At 48.0% G+C, this 11,026-nt stretch overlaps 1 protein-coding gene across 1 annotated transcript in view; it reads right to left on the reverse strand.

The window, feature by feature from the left end:
* The window catches only part of LOC115473983 (sterol 26-hydroxylase, mitochondrial-like), a 71,756-nt gene extending 61,144 nt beyond the window's left edge, over positions 1 to 10,612 (reverse strand). The window contains exon 1 of the mRNA XM_030209225.1: positions 10,280 to 10,612. Within this exon, the coding sequence (XP_030065085.1) occupies positions 10,280 to 10,513 (234 nt within the window). The 5' untranslated portion in view covers positions 10,514 to 10,612. The remainder of the gene's footprint in view (positions 1 to 10,279) is intronic.
* Positions 10,613 to 11,026: the final 414 nt, after the last annotated feature.

Genomic DNA, 11,026 nt, shown 5'->3' on the forward strand with positions numbered 1-11,026 from the left:
GTAGACGTGAAGCGTCTGTTTAGTCTTTCCAAAAATACTAGGACTAGGGGGCATGCGATGAAGCTACAAAGTAGTAAATTTAAAACAAATTGGAGAAAATGTTTCTTCACTCAACATGTAATTAAACTCTGGAATTCGTTGCCAGAGAATGTGGTAAAGGGGAGTTTAAGAAAGGTTTGGCTGGCTTCCTAAAGGAAATGTCCATAGACCATTATTAAAATGGACTTGGGGAAAATCCACTGCTTATTTCTGGGATAAGCAGCATAAAATGTTTTGTACTTTTTTGGGATCTTGCCGGGTATTTGTGACCTGGATTGGCCACTGTTGGAAACACGATGCTGGGCTTGATGGACCTTTGGTCTGTCCCAGTATAGCAATACTTATGTACTTATGGTGTCTCAATATGTTAAGAGTAACACTGTTGAAATACTGAGCGTCGCCTGGAGCTTTGAGGTTTCCTATTTTAATATTAAGCGCTGAGTGGATTGAATTTCCTCCCAACGTTTGCAAATGAATTTTTTTTGTGACTAAAGTCATTCTCCTACTACGTGATGGCTTTTGCCGTGGCAAGCTGCTCATTACACAGCCTGTACAATGTCATACACACAGGTGATCATTCCCACGTCTCGTTCCCTGGCAAACTGGTTCTTACATGGTCTGCACTCTACAGTTCTACACAGGTCCCGTTCTATGGCGATCTGGTACAAGCTGCATGTCTTGAAAACAAAAGGTTTGTTGGTATTTATTTATTGCATTTGTAGCCCACATTTTCCCACCTATTTGCAGGCTCAATGTGGCTTACATAGTACCGTCAAAGGCGTTTGCCCAGTGGGCTCGCTCCGGCAGGGAAGATGGCGCCGAGAACTTGGGGCCAGCGTCTCTTCCGCCTAGTGAACGCGGGAATCAAGATCCCACCCTGGAGGACCCTGATTGGGTGGTTGGGACCAAGGCTCCGCCTGAAGACCGGCCTTGAACCACTCCGAAGGGTTCCTCGAGGGAGCTCCCCCGAAGTCTCCACCCCTGTCAGCTGAGGCTCGCTTGCTGATTACTAGTAGTATTTAAAGCATCACCTCCGGCAGGCATATTGCTTCGGCTTCTGTTTCATGAGGCTCCAGCTTAGTGGTGATTCCTGGACTACTTTGCTTATCGCCTGTTTTGACCTTTTGCTTGTTCCTGGACTACTCTGCTCGCCGCCTGCCTTGACCTTTGGCCTGTCCCTGGACTACTCTGCTCGCCACCTGCCTTGACCTTTTGCCTGTCCCTGGACTACTCTGCTCGCCGCCTGCCTTGACCGCTGGCCTGTCCCTGGACTTCGCTGCTCCTTGCCGGCTCCTCTCCCCTGCTGGGGTTGGGAGGCTAGTCCCCTTGTGTCCGGTCAGTCCGTCCACACCCGCGGTTCCAGAAGTCCCGTTGGCCACCTGCAGCTGGGGGCTCAACCTCTGGTGAACGGTAGTCGCCGCGGGTGAAGTCGGGGTGCTCGGCTGTCCTTTGGGGGAACTTGAGGCATTCCTTACGCTCTCCTGGGGGACCCAAGGGCTCACAACTCATTAGTCAGGACAGCTGAAAGGGGCAGAGTCTGATGTGTACATATGGGGAGTTTTATTTACGTGTGTCGTATTTTTGATGTTTTGTTTGTGGACAGTTTGATGTGATGTTTTTAAATGATTGTATATGTTTGTTTGTTTGTTTTTTCTCCACTTAGGTTTAAGTAGAATATATGCTAATAAACTAAACCTTGAGGCCCATGTAGTCCAGGGGTGGCAACCACAGTCCTCGAGGGACCAACCCAGTTGGGTTTTCAAGATTTCCACAATGCTCCTCTGAGGCTTTATGTTAATAATTTTACCTCCACCACCCTTTCATGAATAAATATTTCCTGACATTTGTTCCTTACCTCCTTTTGAGCTTCATACCCTGAGCTTTTGTTCCACAACCTTCTTTTCTCTGATGAACATTTAATTCTTGTGCAGTATTTCTACTTTCAAGATAAATATCTTTATCAAATCTGCCCTTTCTCCTCTCATCTAAAATATACTTGTTTAGGTTCATAAGTCTCTTCTCTGGAGTGATTCCACCTCCCAGTTCCTGTGTCATTTAAGCAGGGCTTTTTTTTGAGGGGGTACTTGGGGGTACTGAGTACCGGCACCTTTTCTATTGTCTGCTAAAATTGACCCATGGACCCCAAGTTTTAATGAAAGAGCTCAGGCTCTACACACCAATTCTGCCTTGTCATAGATTCTGTGACTGGTTGCAGGGGGCCTGGCTATTGTGGGGTGGGTCCCTCAGTGATCACCCCACCCCTGAAGGGTGGCCTGGCATTTGAGTACCGGCACCTTTTTCGCTAGAAAATATGCACTGCATTTAAGAGGCGCAGTCTCCAGCACTGGGCAGGATTCTCCAAGTGAGGTCTCATGAATGACCTGCAGAGACACAGCCTCTTGGTTCAAGTGTGTCCTCAGAGCTCCCAGTGACGCTCCCAGTCATTACCCTGCTTGTCCCACCCTAAAACCAGTAAATTATTTACCCACTTTTGCACCATAAAATGTATTACTTCAGAGTTCCAGATTTGGCACCTTACTGTGACATTTACACTGTTTTGCTGGGAGAGGTGGGGCGGGGTGTGTGTCTTCCCATATTTGCTTTCTCTCTGCAGTGACTATCTGGAGGCAGCTGTTTAGGAACAAGGTGGAGAAGGAGATTCCACCCAGCTCAGGTGAAAGGTGCAACTGAAAGTCTGTAAACAGCTGTAAGATACATAATAGATGACAGCAGATTAAAACCTGCATAATTTATCCGAGACCGAAAGAAGGCAAAGGAAAGGCAAAAGCGACTAGGGTTCTTCAGCTTGGAGAAAAGACGGCTGAGGGGAGATATGATAAGGCAGGGGCGTAGCTAGACAGTCAATTTTGGGTGGGCCTGAGTCCAAGGTGGGTGGGCACAGAATTCATGCCCCCCTGTCCCTAGGCTCCCTCTGCTCTGCTGTGCTCCGCTGTCTTCTCTTCATCCCTCCCTCCACCTGCAAGCCCACAATATTAAATACCTGAGCAAGAGGGGAGCTACAAACCCCGCTAGCTGAAGATTTCCTCCTGCTCAGGCAGTCAGCTCTCTTCCAGACGGCAGCCAGCAGCACTTTCCTGGAGCTGATGCCATGGCCAGCAGGCTCTGCATGCTTGAAAACAAAGTAAGCATGTGCAGAGGGGCTGGTGCTGGTGTCAGCTGGAGGCAAGTTAAGCCAGCTGCTGTTTGAAAGAGCACCAGCTGCCTGAGGAGGAAATCTTCAGCTGGAGGGGTTTGAGCATCCCTACCAGCCATGGCAAGAGTGCCACAATTTTGGATGGGCCTGAGTCCAAATAGGGTGGGCCCTGGCCCACCCATGGCTACGCCACTGGATAGAGGTATAAAATAACGAGTGGAATGGAACGGGTAAACGTGAATCGCTTCTTTACTGTTTCCAAAAATACTAGGACTAGGGGGCATACAATGAAGCTACAAAATAGTAAATTTAAAAGGAATCAGAGAAAACTTTTCTTCACTCAATATGTAATTAAACTCTGGAATTTTTGGCCAGAGAATGTAGTAAAAGCAGTTAGCTTAGTGGGGTTTAAAAAAGATTTGGAAGGCTTCCTAAAGGAAAAGTCCATAGACTGTTATTAAATGGACTTGGGGAAAATCCACTATTTCTGGGATAAGCAGTATAAAATGTTTTGCACTTTTTTGGGATCTTGCCAGGTACTTGTGACCTGGATTGGCCACTGTTGGAAACAGGATGCTGGGCTCAATGGACCTTCGGTCTGTCTCAGTATGGCAATACTTAAGGATTTCCTGTGTGTAGTCTGTATCCAAATGCAACATCTGAAAGAAAATTAATTCCACTGAGCTATGGAAAGAGTAACAGAGAGGTCTGGGAGGAGGTGGGGGTTGGCACTTTTAAGTCAGGGGAAAGAAAGGGGGAGGTGTCGCTCAGAGCTATCTAACCAGTCGAGAACAGCCGCTGACCAGTTAAATGGTGTTTTAGTATTAGCACCTAACCAGCAATATCTCCTGCTCAATATCTGAGGCTATATCGTGCAACAGCCATTTAGGTGCAAATATTGCTTATCAATTAAAATAGGCTGCATAAATAGCAGCGGTTAGCACTGAATAGCGGCATAATTGGATAACTTTGTAGCCAGCGGCGTACCGAGGGCAGGGTGGTGGGGGCGGTCCACCCCGGGTGGATGCTGCAGGAGGGGTGCAGGGAGCAGCTGCACGGCTGTCGGCTCTGCCGGTTCCTTGCTCCCTCTCCTGTTGCTTCCTGTTCCGGGGCAGAGGGAGCAGGGAACCGGTGGAGCTGACAGCAGGTAAGAAGAATGCACCCGGGGGGGGGGGGGGGGGGGGCAGATGCTGCATTCAGGGAGTGTCGTGCTGCACCTGGGGAGGGGGGATTACACTGCACCCGGGGGGGGGGGGGCCACGCTGCATTCAGAGACTGTTGTGCTGCACCCGGAGAGGGGGGATTACACTGCACCCGGGGGAGGGGTGCACAGTGGCGATCCGCCCTGAGTGGCAGCCAACCAAGGAACATCACTGTTTGTAGCAGTTAAACCCTCCACTGGATATTCAGTGCCAGTCGATGCAAATGACCTGGCATTGAGTATTCAGGCTTAATGCCAGCGGCAAGCAACAAAAACACTGCCTGCCACTGGCCGAATATCAGGTTCAAGGTAGTTTTGTAAGTACATAAGTATTGCCGTACTGGGACAGACCAAAGGTCCATCAAGCCCAGCATCCTGTTTCCAACAGTGGCCAATCCAGGTCACAAATACCTGGCAAGATCCCAAAAAAGTACAAAAACATTTTATACTGCTTATCCCAGAAATAGTGGATTTTCCCCAAGTCCATTTAATAATGGTCTATGGATTTTTCCTTTACCTTATTTAAAACCCTGCTATGCTAACCGCCTTTACCACATTCTCTGGCAACAAATTCCAGAGTTCAATTACACGTTGAGTGAAGAAAAATGTTCTCCGATTTGTTTTAAATTTACCACTCTGTAGCTTCATCGCATGCCCCCTAGTCCTAGCATTTTTGGAAGTTGTAAACAGACGCTTCACATATACCTGTTCCAATCTACTCATTAATTTAAAGACCTCTATCAGATCTCCCCTCAGCCATCTTATCTCCAAGCTGAAGAGCCCTAGCCGCTTTAACCTTTCCTCATAGGGAAGTCGTCCCATCCCCTTTATCATTTTTGTCGCCCTTCTCTGCACCTTTTCTAATTCAACTATATCTTTTTTGAGATGCGGCGACCAGAATTGAACACAATATTCGAGGTGCGGTCACACCATGGAGCGATACAAAGGCATCATAACATCCTCATTTTGTTTTCCATTCCTTTCCTAATAATACCTAACATTCTATTTGCTTTCTTAGCTGCAGCAGCACACTGAGCAGAAGGTTTCAACGTATCATCAACGACGACACCTAGATCCCTTTCTTGGTCTGTGACTCCTAATGTGGAACCTTGCATGACGTAGCTATAATTCAGGCTCCTCTTTCCCACATGCATCACTTTGCACTTGCTCACGTTAAACGTCATCTGCCATTTAAACGGCCAGTCTCCCAGTCTCATAAGGTCCTTCTGTAATTTTTCACAATCCTCCTGCGATTTAACGACTTTGACTAACTTTGTGTCATCAGCAAATTTAATTACCTCACTAGTTACTCCCATCTCTAAGTCATTTATAAATATGTTAAAAAGCAGCAGTCCCAGCACAGACCCCTGCGGAACCCCACTAACTACCCTTCTCCATTGAGAATACTGACCATTGAACCCTACTCTCTGTTTTCTATCTTTTAACCAGTTTTTAATCCACAATAGAACACTACCTCCTATCCCAAGACTCTCCAATTTCCTCTGGAGTCTTTCATGAGGTACTTTGTCAAACGCCTTCTGAAAATCCAGATACACAATATCAACCGGTTCCCCTTTATCCACATGTTTGTTTACCCCTTCAAAGAAATGTAATAGATTGGTGAGGCAAGATTTCCCTTCACTAAATCCATCCAGGTCGGTTGGGGTGGGAGGGGGGTGCTGCTAAACACTAAGGATTTTTATTTTTGAGTCAGTGGGATGGGGGGGGGGGGGGGGAAGCGTACGAGTAGACACTAGGGAAGGCATTTTAATAGCTGGTGGAGCAGGGGGTCCAGTCAGATCAGGTTGAAGCCAAGGCCAAGGCAATGATCTTTAAAAATAAAATAAAAATTCCCCTTTTGGTCAGTGCCTGAATCACTGATAGCAAGGGGACATTTTGCAATGAGCTGCAGATCACTGCTGCGATTTCAATGTGACAGTAATTTACATGCTCATCGCTTACAGCATGCCGTGGTATTTTGTGGCTTCTAATCTCAGATTAAAAGCTTGATGCTGAGTCAGCTGTACACAAGGCTTTTTGCACTGGCTCTTTTGCCTGCATATTTCTGTTTCTTGTGATCCTCTGTTCTGGATTAGGTGAGAGGGTCTATGTTCTGCATGTGGGAGAGAGAGGAAGGATTCTGCAATGCACAGGAACAGAGGAACTGTTTTTTTTTTTTTGCATTACGCGCAAAACGCTCGTTTCCATTCCATTTGGAGGGTCTGCATTCGGGGGTCAGATTATGTATCACCTGCAGAAAGACAACCAAGTCCTGCAAAATACTTAACAGAACGGGGGCTCCTGAGGCTTCGCACTCATTATTAACCCTCCTTCCTCCAAGTGAATCTGTTCTGAGGGGCGTAGTCAGACCTTGGCGGGAGGGGGTCCAGAGCCCGAGGTTGGGGAGGGGGCACATTTTAGCTCACCTCCCCTAGCCGCCGACCCCCCGCCGCTGACCCTCCCCGCCACTTTCGACCCCCCCCCCCCGGCCACCGCCGACCCTCTTCTGCCACTGCCACCGTCAGGTACCTTTGCTGGCAGGGATCCCCAACCCCCACCAGTCTTAGTCTTCTTCAGTGCCGGTCTCCGTCCCCAGGACGTCAGTCAGGACTCACAGCACAGATCAGCGAGTGCGCCGGAGACCGGTGCTGAAGAAGACTAAGACTGGCGGGGGTTGGGGATCCCTGCCAGCAAAGGTACCTGGCGGCGGTGGGGGAGAGTCGGTGGCAGCAGCAGGAGGGGGGGGGGGGCCAGGGCTGAATCTGTGGAGGCCCGTGACCCCCCCACCTAGCTACGCCCCTGGTTCTGTGAGGCATATAGCTAGACACATTTCAGCAAGGATCCCACAGCTCTGTCTTATCTTTCAAACTATTTATGTACAGAGTGACTTGACAAAGAGGAAATTAGATGAGACTGATTTGCAGGTCAGATGAGGGAACTTCCAGATGTCAGAGGGAAGAGCTGGGTGTTGCAATGTGTTGCAGACCAAAAGGTTTCCCAGCAGTGAGTGCCCGGGGCAGAAAGGAGAGTCTAGAGGCAAAGGTTATTGTGTATCCCTAATGGGGTAAAACTGCAGTCAACTACTGTGTGAGCTTTGCATTAATTTCAGTCTCATTCCACATTTAAAAAGAATGAAATAACACGATCTTTTAATGTGCCTTTTAAGTAAAACTAGTAAAAAAAAGGTCCGTTTCTGACACAATTGAAACGGGCGCTAGCAAGGTTTTCCTCGGAGTGTGTATGTTTGAGTGTGTGTGAGAATGACTGTGTGAGGGAGAGTGAATCTGTGAGTGTGTGTGTGTGACAGAGAGAGTGAGACTGGGTGCGAGTGTGTCTGTGAGAGAGAGTGTGTGTGCCTTGGGCCCCTCCCTCCCACCCAGTTCCAGTGTCCCCCCTTCCTCCGTGTTCCAGGGTCGTCGTTCCAGGGTCGTCCCCCCGTTTTTTGTTTTAGTTTTTGTACAGGTGGTGCATTCCCCCCTCCTCCCCTCTCGTCCTCGCCTCCAAGTTCCAGACCCCCCTCCCTCCACCCCTCCCCCTCCCTCCAAATTCCAGACCCCCCTCCGAGTTCCAGACCCCTCCCGCTCTCCGAGTTCCAGACCCCACCTCCCTGCCTCCCTCCCTCCGATTTCCCGACCCTCCCCTTCAGAGTTCCTGACCCCTGGACCCCCCTGCCGCGACCCCATTGAGCCCCCCTTCCCGCCGCCAACCCTCAGGGCTTCGGAGCCCATCTGTGAAGAAAGTTATGGACACAGGCAGGCAGACGCAAAGAATGTTGGAGGTGAGAATGATTATATAGGATGGAAGTTTCTTTTGTAATAATATTGATTCTTTTATATTAGAATTGTGTCACCTGCCTCAAGCTCATTGTTGCTGAGGTGACTTATTAAGTTTAGTAACGTAAAGCAGTGAAGAGGCATCCCAAACCCAGGGAAAGGAAGAGAAGGACCTTCCAAGCCTGTGACCATTTTTGAGGGTTTTTTTGGTTTTGTTTTTGCCTGTGAAAATAACTGCTTTAATCAACCTGTAAGACCTTTCTTCATGTGTATGTGTATGGATAGATAGATTTAGCAAACCCTTGTGGGATCTGTTTTATTTTGGGCAATTGAGGGGAGAGAGAAATACTGTTTCCAAATAAAGCTTGTCTTATCCCAGGATTTACCCCTCGCCCCCCTTCAGCAAGGGATTCTCTGTGCATATCCCAGACTCTACCCCTCAATACATTCACAGGTAAGAATCCTCTCTGCTTATGCTAGGCTTAACCCCTCGCTCCCCCCCTCTCTTGTGCTTGTCCCAGGCTTTATCCCTCACCAGTGTTGCCAACCTAGCTTCTTTCCTGTGAGTTTGGGCTTGCTTTTGAAGTTGCATGGGTTTTTTTTTCCAGAACTCGCGGGTAGCTTGCATTTGGCCTTGTTCTTTTTATTTCTTTGACTTGATATACCGCCTATCACTCACAATTGTAATTGTGACAACATTGCAAGTAAGTGTGTCAGCCGACGCTCAGTCCCGCCTTTTCCTGTCCTCTTTCGTTTTGTGTTTTCCGTCCCTTCGCCCTCACAGGGAGGGAAAGCACAGATAAGAAAGAGAACTTAGACTCAGTTAGGTGCAGCCAGTAAATTACCTTTATTAGTATCTCACAGAGCCAAAAATACAAAAAATAGTCCTCTCCCTGGAGCAGGTTGTCAGTCAGCAACGTGCATCCTGAAAGACAAGGACTGCTCAGCTAACACTATCCCAACAATTACATATATACTCTCAGCAAAGTTTCGTTTCTCATAAATCATGTGATTTTTCCCAAACTAGAAATCAGAAACTAGCCTGTGCCATATATGGAAATTCCTGTATTATATCACTCCCTCCTGATGTGTGTCCACGTGAACAGTCAGTGGCCATTGGCTAATTAGCTACCAGTTCTGCGTGCATAGCCAGAACAATACCCTTGTGTCCTCTCTCTGTCTATCTCCCCAAATGAAACATTCTGGACATCTTAGGCTCACACTGTGTCCTCAGCCTGTCAGCAACTGCCAAGGTTACCTTATATGAAAGGCATGAAGATGCTAACTTGTTAGGCCGAGAACCAAAGTAAGCAAAGTACAGGCCTCAGTAACAGTAGTTAGCCCTTAGTACTAGGCCTAACATAGGAAGGAATATACAGTATCCTCATTGGCTATGGAAGGAGTTAATCACAACATGCACCCCCCCTGTGTTAGGGCTGCCTTCTGACACCCGGGACATACTTTATAAGACACACAAAAATCGGGCTTATTTTTATGTGTCTTTGAATTGATATCGCTTGTTTTCTGCTCGTTTTTTTTTTTAAACGTGTTTATTTTTCCACGACTACCTGGCCACACTGCCCCTCACTCCCCACAGCTAAGGATTCTCTGTTTTTACCCCATAAACTTGCCGCATGTGCCCATTACCAGCTTTCAGCCTTGATTTGAGCTCATTTTTCCCACACTGTAAACTGTAGCTTCTGCCTGTCTAGGGACCACTGATGCATGAATACAACCTGCCAGACCAGTTCCTCGTGTAAAGGTGAGCTGAATTCAAAGCTCTCCTGCAGTTTGCACCTCCATATATCATCTTCCTGTTCCTTCTGTTTGTTTCACCCCTTTGCCCAGGATCAGGACGATTACTCACGAATTGATGGCATTAACCCTAGATCAAACCTGCCTTGTCAGTACTGGCTCTTCTGGTCTTTTGAAATCAGATGGAACCTCTGTAGCTCATGTGTTACACTATTATATTCTGCTGAGTCTTGGTATTTGAGAAGGGAATACATTTTTCCTGGAATCTCAGCTATTCTGGGGAAAATAGACAGTTTGGATGCAAGGGAGGTCCCTCCCAGTAAACTGAGCCTCCATCTGTGCTCTTCCCTTCAGTACCTGTAGCTCATGTGCACGTAGGATGTATCCCCTGATGAAGAACCAGTACAGCGTCTTCAGCAGACTGGGACCAGGCAGCTCATCACGGGTCTTTAGTCTTTTCTGTGCCTCTGTGGCTCCAGCTGTGGCCCCCAACGTGGCTTGGGCTCTCTGAGGTCCCGCCAGGGCCCAGAGGCGCTGCGGGAGCAGGCTGCATCCCCTTCTGGAGCTGGAGAGAAGGTACCAAACTGCCATTGTAAGCTGAGTCCCGAGCTGGATGAGTGGAAAGCTGAGACAGCAACAGGGCAGAGAACTTCCACCCTCCTACCATGAACTTGGAGGTTTAACCATCTCGCTGCTTGTCTGTTGAACAGATTAGGGAGTGTGTGTGTGAATGAATGCTATGCTGTGTTTGGCCTAGTAGAACAGGGTTGTGAAATGATTAACTCTAAGGTCCAGCATGTGAGGAAAATGACTAGGAAGTCATAAACATATCTGGAATTGTAGGTTTGCAGGCTGTTATTGCCTGGGGGTCACCGACTTTAGACTTTGGTGCTGAGACATTCTTGGATGTGTTAAGGCAGTGTTTCCCATGTCCAGTCCTGGAGTACCCCTTGCCAGTCAGATTTTCAGGGTATCCACGATGAATAAGCATGAAAGAGATCCGCAACTAACAGAGGCAGTGTTTGCAAATCAAGTTCATGCCTTTTCATTGTGGATATCCTGAAAACCTGGCTGGCAAGGGATACTCCAGGACTGGACTTGTGT

The sequence above is a fragment of the Microcaecilia unicolor genome, chromosome 7 (assembly GCF_901765095.1).
Source record: "Microcaecilia unicolor chromosome 7, aMicUni1.1, whole genome shotgun sequence".
Lineage (NCBI taxonomy): Eukaryota > Metazoa > Chordata > Amphibia > Gymnophiona > Siphonopidae > Microcaecilia > Microcaecilia unicolor.